The sequence below is a fragment of the Zonotrichia leucophrys genome, chromosome 3, assembly GCF_028769735.1.
Source record: "Zonotrichia leucophrys gambelii isolate GWCS_2022_RI chromosome 3, RI_Zleu_2.0, whole genome shotgun sequence".
NCBI lineage: Eukaryota > Metazoa > Chordata > Aves > Passeriformes > Passerellidae > Zonotrichia > Zonotrichia leucophrys.
In genome coordinates this window covers 50,057,008-50,076,353 of record NC_088172.1, presented here as the reverse complement: position 1 = coordinate 50,076,353, position 19,346 = coordinate 50,057,008, and the positions used below count along the sequence as shown (strand labels likewise).

Here is a 19,346-nt window from a genome sequence, read left to right as displayed (position 1 = left end):
GTGGCAGATACACATTCAGGATATTGCTTTACAAATACATTTGTTATTTTTGTCCTGTTTAACTGTGTAAGTGAGGTCTAAATCAGCAGTGACATGAGTATTCTGGGGCAAAGACTCCTCTCTGTCCATGACTTCGGTAGAAACTATTACAAGGCTGAACTTTGACCAACCTCTACAAACAGTTCTGTAAGGAGTGTGCAGTGGCCCCACCGGGCAGGGTGTGTAGCACTTCTTTGGGACTGTGGCCATGACAGAATTATTTCCCTTCTCATAGTTAAGCCAAAATTAAATGAAGCATGCTAACACTTTCATCTTGTATTTTCTCTGAAGACTATGAGTTTCTTGAGAGCACTTTGCCACCAACCACCACCACTGCCACCACTACCACTGCTTCTACCACGACAGAATTGGAGGTTGTCTATCCGGAGACCGGTGTTGGTGGCACTGGCCCTGTGTCAGAATATGACATTGCTGGGAAGAAACGCTTCACTGGTAAGGATGCCCTTTGCCTTATCTAGCTTACTACTTGTGCTGCAAAGAATTCTTGTTCCAGCTAGGCCAGCCCTTCAGCTGAGACCATTGCACAAACACATCCAGTAGACATGTGTGTGGTCCTTTTAAGGATTTCCACCTTGGAAACCCAAACAGCAGTAGTTATTTCCTTGTTTCAATGCTTGCTTGTTTATGCGTGGGCCCACAATGGTTTTGTTGAAACGGTAAAAACCTCTTTGTACTTTCAGTGTAAGCGCTCTGTTCTGTGTTCTGCATTGTGTTTGGTCTAGCTGAAGTGAGTAAGAGAGCAAGAGAGTGTCTACACCAGTTCAGCTTAACTGCATCTGACTTCACACCAGCATTTCCAGCAGGGCAAGTCTCCACGTAGGTGTGAGTCTGGGGGACCTGATTATTTTCCACTGATCTGTTCAACCTCAGTGATTTCACCCACCTTGCACTAGCATGTGTGCTTCAAAAGGTGCTCCAAAGTCAAGGAATGAATGGCACTTTGGATATGAACTTTCAAAAAAATAAATCCAGTAGAGATAAGTGTGATTTTGGTATTTGGACATTTTCTCAGTAGAAGACATTTGGTGAAGGAGCCCCCATTACATGAGCCATGTCTCCTGTGTACACGAGCCATTCAAGTGTGTAGGTTGGTGTTGCAGCACTGACTTCAGAGCTGCTCTGCTTCTCTGTCAGCTGGGGGCCAGAGGAGGGGGATTTGGAGATTGTAGGGAACATTCCAGCCTCCACCCCAAGCTGGTGACACCCCCTGCAGCCCTTTACATATTTCTGGCACTTGAACTGAGGTCAAGTCAGCTGCTGACTCACCTGGCATTTCAGAAAAGAGTTCTGGGGATGGAGAATCATCTTTGACATATCTTGGCTTCCCTTCCAATATCCACAAGCTTCATGTGGCTTAGAGCAAAACTCTGCTGCTGGAGAAAAAGACTTGTTTTTATATATGCCAAAACTTTTTCCAGTGCATCTTCAGTTTCCCTGTCCAAACAATTTCATGATGTTTCTATTCAGCTCTCTCACTGACAGTGCTTCTTGATTCATTTAGCTGGAGAGGCTAAAATTAACTTCATTGCAAGATCTGGAAAAAATTCCTTTAGGGCATGAAATCCAATAAGATAAACCAAGAAACGTTGGTTTATGAACATTTCAAGGCACTAGGGAAATAATATTACCATTTCAATGAATTGTATTATTGCAACTGAATAAACATTTCCAAAGCAAGTTTTATAGTCCTTCCTTTGAATGTTACGGTGACTTTTAAGGCAATAAAAAGATGGTTTAATCTTTTCCTGAACTGAAGTGCAATTCCAGTCAGTATAAAGCTTTTAAAAATAGAAGTTACAGGTTGGGAGCACATGCCTGGAAGGTAGGCACTCATGGCTCCTGGTCCCTTAGTACCCAGCGGACCACAACAATCCCTTTAAACTGGTTAGACTTCACCTTGGAATTACTCTTCATGTTTCTTTTGTTGTTTTGCTCCAGCTTCAGGATGTTTGTGTAAGAACCAACCACTTAGACCTGTAAAGTCTTAGATGATTGAAGGCTGTGTCAGGGATCTGTTCCCATGTTGGAAAGGCAGAATTTGGGTGACATTTTCATCCCACCTTCCGGAGGAGCTGGAGGTAGCAAGCAGAGGGTGCTGCAGTCAAACTGCTCTCTTCTGCCTTTTGTAGCAAAGACAGTCCTTCCATCTTTGCATAATTTGGTAATAAAGTTGTGGGTGTGGGGTAGGTAAACCTGAATGTTGGCATCCCATTCGTCCTGCTCATCAATCAATTTGGCTGTAAGCCATGCTTTGTTGGCAGCAGTCTCTGGGCTGCAAGGTGAGGAATTTTAAAATGCACCACAAAACATGACTCTCTTAAGGAAATTGCCAGCCTGTGTGCTACTCTGGGATCCCTCAAACTCCTTACTAAATGCTGCCCTTCCCTGTCTTTTCTAGCTCCTTATGTGACCTATCTCAATAAGGATCCAGCAGCTCCCTGCTCCTTGACAGAGGCCCTGGAACATTTCCAAGTGGAGAGCCTTGATGAAATCATTCCCAATGACTTCAGAGAGAAAGATCAGCGTCCCCTGAAAGCCCCTCACAACATCACCGTTGTGGCAGTTGAAGGCTGTCACTCCTTTGTCATTGTGGACTGGGCCAAACCTGCTCAAGGAGACATGGTAACAGGTACTCTCCTGAGGGTTCCTCTCCTGATTGGAGAGAGGAGAAGGGGAAGGTTTTCCTACATGACCACTTGTACTGGTGTCTGCACAGTCAATGTGTCACTTAAAACAGTGAATGCATTACCTCTCATCTTTTTGCCTTTACTGTTTTTAAAATCAAAATTCACAACTGGGTGCTGTCCTCTGATGTAATGCTCCATCATTATTAGCTAATGATAAGAAATTCTTACAGGCCAGGATTTTTCAGGAGAGTTAGGCATGGAATCACTTTCATATTCAAAGATGTTTCAATTCCTTTTATCCTTAAAATGTACTGTGACACCTAGGGATATCATTTATTTAAAATTTAATTAGAATCCTCACGACTATTTCTCTTTCCTGTTTACAGGCTATCTGGTTTACAGTGCATCCTATGATGACTTTTTAAAGAATAAGTGGTCAACCAGGACTGCAGGGTCTACTCACTTGCCCATTGAGAACCTGAAGCCCAACACACGGTAAGGATATGATCCACTCCTTTTCAGTTCTGTTAAGGAAATAAAGCAAATTTTGAGAGTTGTAATTTGTTTTTCTTGGTCTTAGTATAAATGTTTACATCTGGTTTAGATTTTACTCATTCTGTTGGACAGCAAATTGTTCTATAAACTGCACAACAGCCTGATATCTTTACGGTATTAACCCTGGAGCAGATAGCAGTGTGTACATATGTTTGTGTGTATGAAAACACATATCAGTAACAAAGAAAATATTGTTTTAAAATGCATTTTCTAATCTTTTAGATAATCAAATGTTGGGGGGAAAATATACTAAAATATACTAAAATATGCTAAAATAGACCCATGGTTTGACTTGATGTGATGTGGGCCATTCCAACATATGTGTGGCCAAGATTTGAGGCCTAAAGGCTGCTGGGGAAGTGCTACCCACTCGTCTGTTTTTGCTTTCTGTTCACATGAATGTGCTGGAAGAGAAGACTTGGTGGTATAAGGTGAGCTTCTGGCAATCGCTCATAAGTCAATTTAGCAGGAGTTTTAGGTCTTTATCTTACAAAAAATCTGACAGAAATGGTGGAACACGAATGCATGCTTCACATGATTTGTGAAGATTTGTGGAATAATTTGTGGCGACTAGGGGCAAAGTAAACAGCTACAGAGGGACTGCATTCAAATTACTCCTTCAGAGAGATGCGCAGTGTCTCACATACTTGTCTCTCAAATTCTGAGCCTGAAATTCTTTTGGTGCTCCCTTGGGCTCGGCCCTTCACACGCTGCTGTCTGCAGTCTCTCAGGCACTGGTGGAAGGTGTTGTTCACACGGTGGAGAGAGGCACTGGGATTGTGGGCTGGAATTAGTATGCATTACTTGGTGGTGCTCTGCAGATGTGAGCATTGACTGCTTGGATAGGCACATAGGGTTTGTGCTAGGACAGCACAGAAGAAGGAAACGGTGTCAGCCAAAGTATCTTTACTTTCCAAGACAATTCATAGGCAAAATGAAGGTTCTGAGCATTAAAAGTAGTTGATTGAGAGCCTCAACCTAGAAAACAGAATTGTTTGAGCATGGCCTTCATCTAAAACCTTAATAGACAAAATGATAAAATAAGATAAATAAATTATGAAAAGCCAGTGCAGTGTAGCCAGTTGGAGGGCATATGATGAGGCATATTTTTCTGACTACATCATGACACTTCTCCAGACTCCAGCATAGTCTCACACAGGTTTGCCCCTGCAGCTGCTCTTGCTGTCTGGGAAACATCCAAGCACCAACAAATCACAGAATGTTTAAAGTCTTCTCCACAGAGACTTCCCTCCAGCCAAAGAGTTCTGAGGACATGACATCTCCTTGGGAGGGCCAGAACCCGAGCAACTTCTGCAGCAGCTCCTTATGTAGCTGCACAAGGGCCATGTTCAGCAGAGGACACCTGCAGTGTCAAAGACCTGGAAAATTAGCAGGGGAATTCTAATTATGGAGAAGCAGGATAAGCACATTCAGAGCACCTACAGAGTTAAAAGTGGAGAGATAAGATGTACAGGAAAACACGGTCCATCTTATCCCCTCCTGTTCTGTCTACAGGACTGTCAATCACACGCTTCGTGAGGCATTCTCTTACATATCCAAGAGCTAAAAAAAAGGCCACCTATTCAGAAGATTGGTAATCTAGACCTTAGTGACAATCTTTGAGTCTGGTTCATGGTGTGTTAAAACAAAGTTACTTCACAGTGGAGAGCTTCAGTGGTGTACTCTGTGTCTGATAGTGCTCTCCTTACAGAACATTGTTGTTACAAATGTACACAGGGTGGTATGTGGCACAGATCTCTGTGTAACAGGTGAAACCTGTTACAGCAAGATAGAAGAGGTTTGAGATCTCCTGTTCCTAGATAGTGATGGAAGCACTATGGAATGCAGACCCTTCTGCCTTTGTACATCTACATCCTTATGACTTGAGGACTCCCTTTCCCTAAACAACTCTCCTCTTGCTGCTAGAACCTGTTCCTCCCTACACATCCCAGATTCCTCTGTATGCCCAGCCCTTTTCCCCTTCACCAGTATTCATTCCTCCACTCTTACTTTGTCTCCCATGCAGGCCAGGGAGGCATTGCCTTTGCACCCCCGCTTCTCCTGGCTGCAGCCCTGCATTTCTTGTTTCTGTGCCATTTCTACCTTCCAGCTGAAGCTCCTCACCTCTTCAGTCTTTCAGTCACGTCTCCCTCCCTCTCCTGATGCCCAAAGGAGTTGAAGGCCAGGGATAACTCTGCTTCTCATACCAACACCTAAAGGGCTCCAGAGCACCAGAAGGAGTGGTTGCAGTGAAAGCTCGCAGGAGTTCTGCAGCTGCTATCCATGCTACGCTCAGTGCAGGGGAATTGGTGGGAGTTAAGCTGCCAGCATGCCTGAGATGGACATTAACTCCAGGCTTCAGGTCACAATTTGTCTGTATTTGAATGGAGTTCTATAGGAACAGCAAGGTTATGGATTCATGCTTCTCCATGAGCCTAGTGATTGTCTTGCTGAATTAAGGTTTCATGATAGGGAGGCTCAAGCAGGTGCCACTCATTTAACCAGATTGTTTCTCCAGCATCTTCCTGAAGATGATATAATCCATTGGCCCCTATAGTATGCTCTGTGAAGGCAATGAAGGCTTCATGTGGGGTCTGTGGTGGAGAACGAAGGATCTTTATAACAGAGAAATGTTATGTATCAGCCATTCTCATTTACATTCTTCAAACCCACAGACTGAATTGATTGCATACTTTTTGTCTTAAAAATAACTCCCTAACCACTAGGAGAAGATACCATGCCTAAGAAAATATGGGATAAAAGTTGAAGTTAATCTAAAGATTTTGTGTCTGCATTGTTAATGAATTTTGTGAGAAAAGTCTGAATAGGTAATTTACTGTAAGCAGATGCTGTTGGCTACTGGGCATCCCACAAGGGGCTATGGGTGGTGCAATTTTGCAGCATGCACAGAGTATGAGAAGCAGGTTGGCATCCTGGCTGAAGTCAGCACCAGAGAAGATTTCAAGCTGTCAACATATCCTGGAAAACATCTGCCTGTTATTTAGGTTTTACAAACAAAAGAGAAATCTATGTTTAATCCATGTCATAAATTTTCTCCTGAGGCCTGGTCTGACCTCCATTTGAGAAGTGGAAGTTCTTCCATTAGTGAAACTCTGGTCAGCTTCAGTGGGTACAGGAGCTGCTTCCTTGTGATTTGTGATTTTAAACAGTAGAATGACTTTATTAAATCTTTAAACCAGTAGTTTTGACAAGGTCCCTTCCCTAACTTTAATTCTCAGCTGTAACAGAAGATGATGCAAAGGGCTGGACAGCATCTGCTCCACCACTAAATCAGTCTTATGCAGTCAGAAACATTATAATCCTTGCCATAAACATTTCAGTCCCTGTCCTGAGCATGGTTAGACTTTTTCCTGCCTTTTTCAGGAGTGCTGTGTCAGTGCCTGATGGGAGTAGCTAGGTAGTCTCATTATTTAAAACACTGTTCTTCACCCCCATATCTCCATGTCTTCTGAAATCTTTCTTTCTGTTCACTTGGGTTTTGTTCCATCTGGGGATATTTTGATCCCACAGTGCCTGCTACCAATCCAGTGTTTTACAGAGTACTTCATAGAAGGTTCTTAAACATTTACTCAGGGCTTACAACTGCAAACAGAGCCTGGATCATCTGTTTCAGGGGGCCAGATGCACCAAAAATTATATTTCCTTTCTATAGCTCCATTGCAACAAAGCCACGGTATGTCCAACAAGCAGCATCAACCACAGATGGCTGCTTTGTGCCACCAGGGCCACACAAAAGAGCTAAGATGTCCATGAAACCATTGCCCTGGGCAGATGGTAGACCTATGTGGCACACACCTACCTCATACCAGCTCTGCAGGAAGCTCCTCTGCCAGCTTGGCTCTGATGTGTTGTTATAAAATTAGTTGTAAATATTGATGAGGGATGTAGTGGTGGGCCATTTCAGATGGAAGGAGACACTTTGCATTAGACTGTGAACCTGCAGGCCCTCATTTGCACTTTTTTCTTATGGAGGAATGGTGTAGTTGTAGGCAGAGGACTTTAGCCCTTGCTGTGGGGGTGCATCCTGCCATCTCAGCCTGCCGCTGAGCAGAGTGCAGGGTGAGGATCCCTGTAGGCATGCCTTTGACACGTCTGGAAAAAGGAATTTGCAGCTAACCAATTTTTTTTAAGAAGCTGCTTCCCTAATTATCATGCTGAGTGATTATCTCACTTTGTGCTGTGAGTGCCAGCTATTTAATTCCAACACCTTGAATTAAGTCAAAGAATAATTTTTCTCTAAATGACAACTGTGTTGAATGATTAGTCATGTAGCCTGAATGACAAAACATGCTATATATTCGGTGCCCTGTTACAGTCCACTATGTCCTTTCTTGACGTATCACTAGAATTGGTATATAAAATCTCAAAGGAAGTTTATTCATCGGAGGAAAAGTCTTTTTGTTGCCTGTATTGAAAATGAACAACAAATGGTACTGCATCTGTTGGGATTCTTCTGTGCCTAATGGTAGCAATTCGCACAGTTCTGGCTAAGCAAAGTGTAAATCAAATTATATGTTGCAAATTTTGTTCATGTTTCTATGTGATGAAAACCAGTCAAGTTATACTGATTTGAGATTTCCTGGCAAATTCATCAGCTGAAGGATTCTGACTAATGAAAATGTCAGATTCCTGGACGTAGAATGGCTTTGGCAATTTGTTTTTTTATTTGTCATGTCTGAGAAAGAAATATATCCCAACTGCATTATTTTATTGACCTTCTTAATACAGCAGTCATAGCATTGTCTATGTTTAAATCACAAGTCAGCAAATCATGAGATCTGGCTCTCTGTCTGGTACAGCTAGAGCTTTCTTCTGTGTATAAAGGCTTAGGAATAAATTTTGCAATCTAGTGACTTCATCACTCCTTTTTTTTAATCACATAATTTTATTTTTTTTTAGAGAGTCAGGCAGGCAACATGAACCATCATATGTCCTAGGTGGGCTTCTAGGTGGGTAAGAGGACAGCTGAATGCAGAGTTGTCCTGACTGCATAGGTAATCAGTTCCTGCATCATGCATTGGCTACAAATCTGTGTGGTTTTCTCCACTTAAAGAGGTGCACAAGGTTCTTGGGCTGCTCTCTCTCTGTTTTGAGGGGGATTATGGCACTCATATGTCTGATGGGAATGCTTTGAGGCTACCATTAATGCACGTGTATTAAGTGTATTTAAAGATACCCAGACAATGCCACTGTGTTGAAAGGTGATATCTGATTATACTTCTTTAGAAGCAGTGGGAAATCAAGCATCCATGCTTTCCACTGTGCTTTGAAGGGTTATGAGAAAGGTGTGGGCTGGAAGACATTTTTTCTCCTGCTTTTCTGAAGCAGTTACAGCAAACACTGAGCTAAGTCAGGTAAGCTTGGTGCTGTGTTGCAGCTCTTTTGAGAACCACAGTGAGGAATTGCTGCCTTGTGTCCCATCCCTATGGACAGGCTTGTGCTGCACACCCCTGTCCTGATCCAGGTGACAAGAGCGCTAGTGAAGGAGGTGTGGAGGAATGCAGGTGCCCCATGAGAGCATTGGCAACTTGGGATTAAAGCAGTGTTCAGGCTGCCATGCTCTGCTTGAGTGGCCAGAAATGGAGAAGCACATGGGAGGCTTTTTGCCTTCCCTCCTCTCTTTCCCCAGACATGCTAAACACTCTTTTATACAAAAAATCTAGTTCAGTAGTTAAAAACAGGGGCAATTTTTTCTGCCAGCAAAAGGATTGTGCTGGGCATGAACAAAATGCACAGCCTTCCTGAATTCTGCTATTTATCATTTTCGTTTTCTTTTTGCCACAGCATATGTGTTTTTAAAAAAAGAACTCCTGAGTTGTTTGTGAGCATCATATACTCATTAATTGAAGGCAGAACTGGCTGCAGAGAGCAATAGAGGAGTGGTTTTCTGGTTTCAGCTGCAGGACATGGCAGGGACAGGGGACATGTCCCTCTTGCAGATGTGGGAACGTGTCCCACAGAGGGTCTGACCATGCACGTGCTCCAGGTCCAATGAAGATACAAGGTAAAGCTGTTGCCATGGGTGAAGTCTAGCATATTTCAATTCTGGTAGCTTCCACGTTGATTTCACCTAGATAACGTACCTGCAATATTTAAGGAATAAACTATATGCCCTGGCCCATAGCCTGGAGATAACCACCTTGTTTCTTGGCAAAACCCAGTGTTCATGTGAGTACCACCCTTTGGCCAAAGAAGGAGGATTTGCACATAACTCCTACCTTTTCATAAAGGTCAGTTTGATTTTAAGGCAAAGCAGTTCACCTTACTTGACAAAAGACATTCCTTTTAATATAAAAATAAATCCATTTTGCCAAAGGGCTGGTTCGACCATGTCCCCTCTGGTTTGTCACTGTGAATGGTTTCAAATGTGCTCAGCTGTGCTTGGGTCAGAGAGGGGCCTTTCAGGAGGGACCTCCAGGCCCTGCTATGTGGTTAAGTCTGAGAGCGCTTCACCAGGAAGAGCAGCCTGATGTTTTTGATGGAGCAGATTCCCTTTCACCAGCTGTGATACATCAGGCCTGCCATTCACGTGGGACACTGTCATGTGAGGTAATCCAGTGCTTGGTGGCAGCCATCCATGAAAGTAATTACTTGCCCTGTTATATGTGTAGAGCTTTTGGACATGTCTGCTTTTGGATGAGAGGCTAAATCAAGATCCAAATGCTATGTGGATATTACAGAGGCACAGTAATTTTAATTTTTTTTTATTAATTTCTTTACAAGAATGAAATTGAGCAAGCAGGCAAGAAAGGAAAACCTAATCTCAGGAATTTAAAAAATGCTGTGCTGGAAATTTTTAAGTAATCTTCTATTCTAGTTGATTTCTGTTGAACTGATACAAATATAAAAGGAAAAGAAGAAAACATTAATCTGGGGGAAAATGTCAGGGTAGGCATCAACTAAAAGTCACTGTATAAAAATGTACTTAAACATATTCTTCTCTAAGGCTGAGGATAAATTTGCTTCTACTGAGCAAAGAATGGAGTTCTACTGATGATTCATGTGCTTTGAGTTAAGCATGTGATTTGAATACTTTGGAGGAGTCAATAATACATCATGTGATGCTTTCTTCTTTTGCTCAAGTATTGTGATCTTAATGCTGCTGGAGTTTTTACAGAAAGGTCAAAAGCTTAGCTTCTGATCTCATGTAAGTCTGATGCTGTTTCTGTTCACAGTGGTGTTTACACCACTGCTTCCCTAGGAGTTAATCTGGTTTAAAACTGTTCCTGAGATCAGAATTTTATTTCCTTGCAACTTTTTCTTTTAGTCTTTTGCTATTAGTTGTTTCATAGAAAGTGGATGTCGTTGTGTGTGGTTTTTGGAAGGGAGATGATACATAAATAAGTGTTCCAAAAATATGCATGGGAGCAATTGCAAAAAGGAGACATTTGTCTGTAACAGCCAGCTCATACTCTGGCTCAATATCTAACTCCATTTAATGCAAAGGATACTCAGTGGAATTCTTCTGCTTTGATTCTTACCCTGTTTTAGTATTATTTATAATTTAGCAATTGCAATGGAATCTGTTTCAATATTATCTCCCCTTTCTTCTTGTTTCAGGTATTATTTTAAAGTCCAAGCAAAGAATCCCTTTGGTTATGGACCTGTTAGCTCTTCAGTCTCATTTATCACAGAGTCTGGTATGGTTTGCTTTTTATTTTCATCTCAAAACTCAGAATAACAGATGTGGCATGACTGAAACCAACATGCCAATAACAGTGATTAGTCTGGACTTGCTGCTTTCATATTATTTTTGAGTTTTTAAAACTTTAATTATTTTCTTTCAGTTAAGCTGGGAAAATAAAATGCGCTTCTAATGCCACTATGAAAATGTAAGTGATGTTAAAGTCAGCTCCAGGGGAACAGGAAGTTGAATTTCAAAGGCAAAGGGCTACTAATGTTCAGCAATACAGAAACAATGGGAAGTTTAAGGTCTTTGATAGATTGTCCAAACATTTAGTAAATTAGTTTCCTAATTGTGAACAGCTAAACAGTTGGAAGCAGTTGTCTCTGGAAGAAATACAGAAAGCAATAGTTCCATCAGACAGGCAAAGTTCTCTGGTTTTTTGGGGTTTTTTTTTGACAAGGAATGCTGCTCTTTAACAGGGTTAATAGTACATTCAAGAGCAACATCCCCTTCTAAAAATAGTAGATTAAATGAGCTAGTTTTTGCCTGTTTCTTCTTCTACTTCCATTGAGACGGAGACCAGTGACTCCACTGAATAATAAAGAACAAATTTTTCAATCTTTACTTGAGTGAAAGGTCTTGTTGTTTCTTGAAAATTTTGCCCTTTTGGTGGCATAGGGTTTACACAGTCTCTGCCCTTGCTCATTTGGCTTCCCTCTGAAGTGCTCACTTCAGAAGCTCCACTAAGAACTGTGGAAGTAAATCATCACAGAAGGGAGACAGAAATGTGAGATGATTCAATGGTCCTGGATAACATATTCAGATTTTCATTAAATGAATAAGAGGCTCAAGTATTAATCCAAGGAAAATATTTGACATTGTCCCAGATGGCCAGGAAGGTCAACGGCATCCTGGCCTGTATCAGCAATAGTGTGGCCAGCAGGACCAGAACAGTGATTGTGCCATTATCTTGGCACTGGTGAGGTCCCACCTCATGTCCTGTGTTCAGTTTTGGGCCCCTCACTACAAGGAAGACTTTGAGGTACTGGAACACATCCATAGAAGGACTGTCCAGCTTTGGAACAGGCTGCCCAGGGAAGTGGTGGAATCACCATCCCTGAAGGAATTTATAAAATGTGTAGATGTGGCACTGAGAGACATGGTTTAGTGGAGAACTTGGCAATGCTGGGCTGGCAGTGGACTCACTGATCTTTTTCCATCCTGAACAATTTCATGATTCTGTGCTGTATCTTGCAGATCATTTTTCTGCTGCCAGCATATGGGCTTGAATGCCTAGTTTTCCCATCCAAAATCAGCTCCCTTGTGAGTTTTATTTAACACATTACATACACCAAATGTAAAGTTTTGTTTGCAGCACTGATCTTTCATTTGTCATGGCCAAAGTGGCTTTGCAGCTGGCACAAGTACAAAAACCAGTTTCTAAATGCGAGGCCACGTGGTATAGTTACAGTGATGGAATATGTCATAAGAGAATGAAATTGCTAATTCAGATTAGAAAGAAGAGAAGAAATTGCTAATTCAGAATTGCAATTCAGAGATTGCTAATTCAGTGCTCTTCTAATGCAAGTGTAAGGCTTGAGCTGATGAGAATATTCAATAAAGAATGCCATCACAGGATGAAGCACCTTATGGAAAATGTTCAATCAGTGACTCTGTATGTTTCATGTTATAAAACAAGGTTTGGAACAAAATAATAATTTTTTTATGGGTTTTTTTTTTTTTTTTTTTTTCTAGACAATCCTCTCCTCATTGTTAGGCCACCTGGTAAGTCTTACTCTGTTGTTTCATTCATGAAGTCCATAAAGCCTGTGCAAAACAGTTCTAATATAGGAATTAGAAACATTTAAACATGAAGTTTTAGGTACAGTTTTAAGTGGGAACAAGTAGTAACAAATGGGACTAATTCATAAAACATTTTTTGTCTTAGAATCTCTTATTCTATTTTCTGAAGACAAACCTTGTAAAGATGTGTTCAAGGAAGCACTTGATTTTTGCCCATCTTTTTCCCTGGTACAACAGCTTTAATTGCTTGTTAAATAGCAGCAAACTATGTTGCTTCAGTATCTGTGTCCTTCAGTTGCCTAAGCATAGCTTGAGTAGCAGCATCAGGTTTCTCTCTCTCTACTTCTGGTGCTCATCTGTACAAATCATCATGCCCTTATAAGTGCTAAAAAATTCAAGGATTTATTGCTGACCTGAATAATATGCCACAAAGCAGTTTAGATTGCTTTGTATTTCCAAATTTGCAATAAGCTAGTTCAGCCCATAAACAGAAGATCTGATTTCCTGGTGCTGGGGCTAACCTTGCTGACATGAACATTGGCAGTATAACCCCAGCCAGTACGTGCCCTTAGAAGAGATGCGGGAAAAAAGACCTCATGGTTACTATGCTCTGTTAGCTTTCCTAAGGAGCTAAAATGGTTGGTTCTGGATTTTTTGCCACACTTTTCATGAAAACAGAGTCCAGTATATCCCTTCCTTCTCTGTTTTATTGTGCTTGCTAGCCTGGTTTCTTTGTGTCCTCGGAAGTCTCTGAGGATTGCTGATCAGTGATTGCTCCTCACATGCAAGGGTTTGCAGGATTTGGTCCATGTGCCCAGTGAGAGGAAGAATGACTAACAGAAGAAACTTCCAATCTCATTTGTAAACCACCTAGAAATAGCAGAATGAAAACAGAGCTTTGGGCTGTAGCTAGAGAGAAAAATACCAGTTATCACATTGGAAGCTTTTTGTATCATTCTGTATACATTAATACAACAGCATATTTCAAAATAAATTATATTGTCTTGGCAGTACAAAGCAAATATTTAGGTAAGCCAGTAGGGATATTTATTCTATTGCAATACAATTAAGCAGTCTTATCTTATGCAGCAATGCTCTGAGTAGAGCTCCACAGGGAAGGTCTCCCTTGTCTATTATTGGAAACTAACCTGTTTTGATGTAATCTGTGAAAACAAAACAGAAAAGTACATTTTTGGTATGATCTTTTAAACAAAATAGCAGGCTATTGCTCACCACAGAGTTCTTAACATCTGCTCTTCTGTAAAAGGGTTATGTTTTGCCATCTTAAAAGGCAAGTCTTTGTCAGACCTAAAATCAGGCTGTGTTAAGAAGAGAAACTGTGTAATACTAGGTAGAGAAGAAGTCTTACTGAAACAATTAAGACTGTTTACTTAAAGCTGTGGTTCAGTACATGAAATCAGATTTTAATAATTTTAACAGTTATTTTTGTCTACTGCCTAGGAGGGATTTAATAAAGTCTCTGACTTTATTTTTAATAATATTTTTTCTTGAAGTACTATTTCTGAATATAAAAAAGTCACGCATTAATCTGTTGCAGCATGTCTTCTGAAACATATTATTAGATGTTAAACTCTGCAAAACTTGGCCTGAAGTGTTAGAGTCTGTCCCTAATGTGGAATTTATTTTTTTCTACGAGGGGGTGAGCCTATCTGGATCCCATTCACTTTTAAGTATGACCCCACCTACTCAGACTGCACTGGCAAGCAGTACGTGAAACGAACTTGGTACCGCAAGTTTGTAGGAGTGGTTCTTTGCAACTCCTTAAGGTACAAAATTTACCTCAGTGATGACCTGAAAGGTAGGCACCAAGATTGATTTCCTACTACACGATTAATTGTCTCTTCATCTTCTGGTTTTATTCATTTCATATGTGTCAGAATTGTGTGACCACTATGTGAGATTCCTTCTTGCAAGAAGAATTAGCAGTAGCTCTTATACAGGTGAATTGCCTGAGATAATGAAAAAAGCTTTCCATTTTATTGAGCTGGGGTAATGGGATCATCTCAATCATCTTTCAGACTGTGCTCATGACTATTGTAGTGCCTTGGTATAGTTTCAATACAGTGTTTGAATAATAAGAGATAAAGGGCCCTGTCTGTTTGAGAAAGAGATCTCCACAGTTTTTAATTTTCATTTGAGACTGAAGTAGAACTAATGGCATTGACATATTGATAGTTTTTTGCTTTCACATGATATATTTCAACTAATCCAGTTGAAATTCTCTCCAGCTGTCACCTGTAGTGCACTGCCCATGGACTTACAAAATGGGGACTACTCCTTACTGAGCTGTAACCCATTTATTTTCCATAATTTCTGCTTCCATACTGTGAAGGTAGCATGCTCCCTCTTTCTGGTCACTGTTTGTTCATTGGTAATACTGTGTGTGTCACTGCAACATTCTTCCTGCTTTCTTCCACACCTACTTTCCTGGTGGTAACAAGTATCCCAGATATAAGTATTGCTGAGTTAACTAATCTGCTTGTATCACTCTTCAGATACCTTCTACAGCATTGGGGATAGCTGGGGAAGGGGTGAGGACCACTGCCAGTTTGTGGATTCACACCTGGATGGAAGAACGGGACCTCAGTCGTACATTGAAGCCCTGCCCACGATCCGAGGTACAGCAGTGGGGGAGTGGGATGCTGGCCAGGAGCCTGGTAGCCCATCTGTAGGATTGGGGGGTAAGGAGGAGAGCAGGGAGTGGAGCTCTGTCCACAGCTGCTGCCAGCTCTCCCAGCTGAGAGCAGATTTTGCAAGTCCCAGAGGACATGTGGGTGCAGAGAGAGAGAGAGAGAGACAGAGACAGAAAGGAGCACATGATGCAAATACTATGCAGCAATAAAATGCAAAAATGAAACAAAAAATAATTGTATTGGTCTGTGAAACCTTTCTCTTATGCATAAGACCTGCTTCACTGAATCAAGATTTAAAACCTCTTTCATGTGCCTAAAGGGACCAGCTATATCTTTGCAAATACAGCCTTTGGGAATTATTTCTATTAGTTCATTCAATTGAAAACATAAAGGAGTATGTCTAGTGACTTAAGGTCAGTACTTTTATTCTGGTCTGGTAGACTCCTGTCTCAGAGGGAAAATTCTTACCTTGAAGGAGTTCCTCTGAGCAAATTGCTCACCTCACATCAACAGGTACAAGACAGGTTGCTTCGCAAAATGAAACCAATCATAGAAGTCAGCCAGTCTTTTCAGTAACCCTGTTGGTTTAAATTATTCAGTTAGCTTTAGTGGTTTCCATGTTAAATTATGTGTTGATATTCTTTGCATGGTGCTGTTACCAGGAAGAAACTGAAATAGTCATTGATATTTATATATCGTGGTGAAGTACTGCACTTCTTAGCTCAGAAGACAGATGACTAATCCAGATGTGTATATACTAGGTCTAAGAGATAGAGAGCACATAGAAGTTTTATTATTGGCACAAGCCAGGGGTGTTTCAGATGTTCCAACGCACGAGCTATGCGGACAAGAATGCTGCACCTCTTCTAATGCTTTAAGCAGTCACATTCTTTCTGCAGATGAATTAAAAGGGGAAGGGAGTGCTTAACTCAGTATTTACTGCATGAAATGATACCTTTTTGTTGTGTAAAAAGCAGACTTTTGCTGATAGTCTCTTGAGACCTGTGAGATAATGTGATTTGATGGTATTTTTTGCCTCAGAGTCCTTCATGTATTTAAACTGACTTAGAAACTTCATAAACACAGCTGAAATATGCCCAGCTTTTGGAGTAAAATGCAGAAACTCTTTGGCAGACCATAGCATTACACAATAGTTAAAGAGATTTTGAGCAGTAAAACCAATCAGAGGTACAAGAAATATGAAGGACCAGAGTTAGATCATTCAAGAAAGATCTTGGCCTAGCACCAGGACTAGCCAATACCCTTTTGATGCAACTCCCTGCCAGACAGTTTATGAATTTTCGTTTTCACTGTGGGATTGAGTCTCCCTGCATCTGCTACTTTTGTTGAATTGCTGTGCCTGTGTCCTGGAATACAGATGGGTGCTTTTCTCCCGACAGGGTATTACCGGCAGTACCGGCAGGAGCCTGTGTCCTTTGGCCGCATTGGATACACAACACCCTACTACTACGTGGGCTGGTATGAGTGTGGTGTGCCCATCCCAGGGAAGTGGTAGCAGTCTGCTTGTCTGTCTTAGGCAGACCATGCTTTTCAAATGAATTCTACCAGAGGACTGCGAGCAACTGATGTGGAAAAGGAAAAATAAAAAGATAAATGGGGCAAACCAGTGAAGACCAGCTGCTCAAGAAACCACCGTGAAGACAAACATGGACACCCTTTACCAGCCTAAATTTGTGGTGCTACTTGATTTCTGCTTGGAAGCAGGGATAGGATATAAGTTTCCTTCTTTCCTTCCTCTTCTGTGTCTTTAAGGCACAAAGAGAAGGTTGCAATGTGTGCAACCTGTGAAAATTAGAACTGTATTAGCCATGAAAATTTGGAAGTTTATTATATCTTACAGGAACGACCTAAGCATGCTGTGCTTGCTTAATGGGATGCTAAACTGTCTTTTGCTGCCCGATGGGCCTCCCCTATGCAAACATGCCATGTAACTGGCCACCCACCAAAGGCAGTATATTCTCCTGAAGACTTACCCTGTGGGTTCATCCACTGCTGGACTAATCACCAGGTCACAGTGTAAATTCACTTTGAGATATATCTGTATCTATATCTATATAAATACAGTACTGTACATCTGCAGAAATACTTCTTAGAGATGCTGAGATCTTCTTGTTCACTAGATAAATATGTTTGGAATTTTTATGTAAAAGGTGCTGTTAATTCTTTGAAATATTGCTATGCACAATATATTAACTGAGGAAAGAGCTGTATTCTTCTTGTGAGTACTGTTAATGTCACATTTGAATTATTGATCAAGACCTGTGTCCCACTTCCTTGGCAGCCTTTGGACTGGATATTCAATGGGTTTCTACTCCTCTATCTGTGTTAGAGTGGCACTGTATAGTCCAGTAAAAACACATACACAGCAGTTCATCAGCATCCGTTACACTTTCTATACTTTACTATTTAAAAAGTTTTAGTGCAACTTTCCTTCAATCCATTCTCATCTTATTTTGTATGTTATTTATTCCTTGTCAGTATCTTTCATGTTACTGCACAGAGGCATAGGATGAGTAACTTGGAAATTAGAAACTGCTTTTAACTTAATTGCTCTCCAAAAAGAAGCCCAAGCCACCTATACAGGAGTCAACTAGCTGGAAGCTCATTTGACCATGGGGACAAATTGGGATACACTTCTTTTTAAATACTACCAACATCTCTTCCCAGCAGAGCAGAAAGCAGAAAGTGACATGAATGAAAGGTGTAATTATTATTTTTTTTGAAGGCATTTGGAAGCTTGCAATAATGTTTCATGGTAACATCTCAGGAACCTTTGCTCATGTTAGTAAGACTCACCTGTTCTGGCATCCTGGGAGAGCAGCAGTAACCTGGAGGACAGACCCAGTCTCTGGTCCATCTTTCACTCTTGTTCTAGCTTACATGTAGTGTAGGTCTAACACCTCTTGAGTTGCTTCCTGTAGTTATTTTAAATTGTATGGGGGCAAAAAAGGTAATTAAAGTGATTAAAAGAGCATTTTCTTTTTCATGGTAATTTGGGTTTTAACATTTTACTTTTGCTCACATATTTTTGCTTCAGTACAGTGCCAAATATATGGTCTTGAAGTATAACTTTTTTCCCTAATAAACCTATGATACATGGTCCAATTTCTATTTCATCTTTTCTGGTCATCTGTGTCAAGTAATCTATGTGAAAAATTGTTAGCTTTCAAAAAGTCTCCTTGGGACAGGACTAAGTGTCAACTTTGTGTAAGGGACTGGGAGCATGTGAATGTGTTGTTCTCTTTAGAAGATGGTTAGCAGCTAGTGTGAAGTTACCAAGGGCAAATCATGCCTGACCAGGCTGATTGCCATCTTTGTTGAAATTACTGCTGCCATGCACAGGTGAAAAAAGGGAATGTTGTTGGTTTCTATAAAACACTTGGCATGGTTTCCCACTGTCTGCTTGTAGTGAACCTTGGAGAGTTGGTCTTTAAGGGGAATGTGAAGTTAACTAAGTTGTAAGGCTCAAAAGGTTGTGCTCAAAAATAGCACAAAGTCCAAATGATAGCTGGTTGCAAGCACCACCCCCAGGGGCTGGTACTGGATCCAGTACAGTCTAATGACCTGGACCATGGGATGGAGTGCATGGATGCAGTACACCACCATCAAGCTTGCCACTGATACTAAACTGGAGCTGAAGAGTTGTTTATGTGCACAGAGTGGCTCAAAAGAGGGACGTCTATGGGCTGGAGAAATGAGATGCCAGGAAACTCCTGAAGTTCAGCAAAGGGAATTGAAAAGTCCCACATGTTGGTCCTTGTGGCAATACAGGCTGGGATGACTGTCCAGAGAGCAGCTTTGAAGAAGAGCTGCATTATATCTTCAGAGAACACAGGTAAATTCTGATTTGTTCATCTGAAGAGACACAGTTCATTCATTCCCTACTGGAAGTAACTTTGAGGTGGGACAATCCCATTCAGAGATATCACTAGGGGTGAAGATCTGAGACAGTGGTTTTTTCTGCAGCCTCAGCTGAGG

General features: G+C 41.2%; 1 protein-coding gene across 2 annotated transcripts in view; it reads left to right on the top strand.

Annotated features, from left to right (window-relative positions):
* FNDC1 (fibronectin type III domain containing 1) overlaps nucleotides 1–18,450 on the top strand; it is a 62,170-nt gene extending 43,720 nt beyond the window's left edge. For both annotated transcript variants that reach the window (XM_064708126.1, XM_064708127.1), the window contains exons 13-20: nucleotides 331–492; nucleotides 2,459–2,689; nucleotides 3,074–3,182; nucleotides 10,824–10,903; nucleotides 12,646–12,675; nucleotides 14,351–14,512; nucleotides 15,210–15,332; nucleotides 16,748–18,450. In XM_064708126.1, coding sequence (XP_064564196.1) covers nucleotides 331–492; nucleotides 2,459–2,689; nucleotides 3,074–3,182; nucleotides 10,824–10,903; nucleotides 12,646–12,675; nucleotides 14,351–14,512; nucleotides 15,210–15,332; nucleotides 16,748–16,863 — 1,013 coding nt within the window. In that variant the 3' untranslated portion in view covers nucleotides 16,864–18,450. The remainder of the gene's footprint in view (nucleotides 1–330; nucleotides 493–2,458; nucleotides 2,690–3,073; nucleotides 3,183–10,823; nucleotides 10,904–12,645; nucleotides 12,676–14,350; nucleotides 14,513–15,209; nucleotides 15,333–16,747) is intronic.
* Nucleotides 18,451–19,346: the final 896 nt, after the last annotated feature.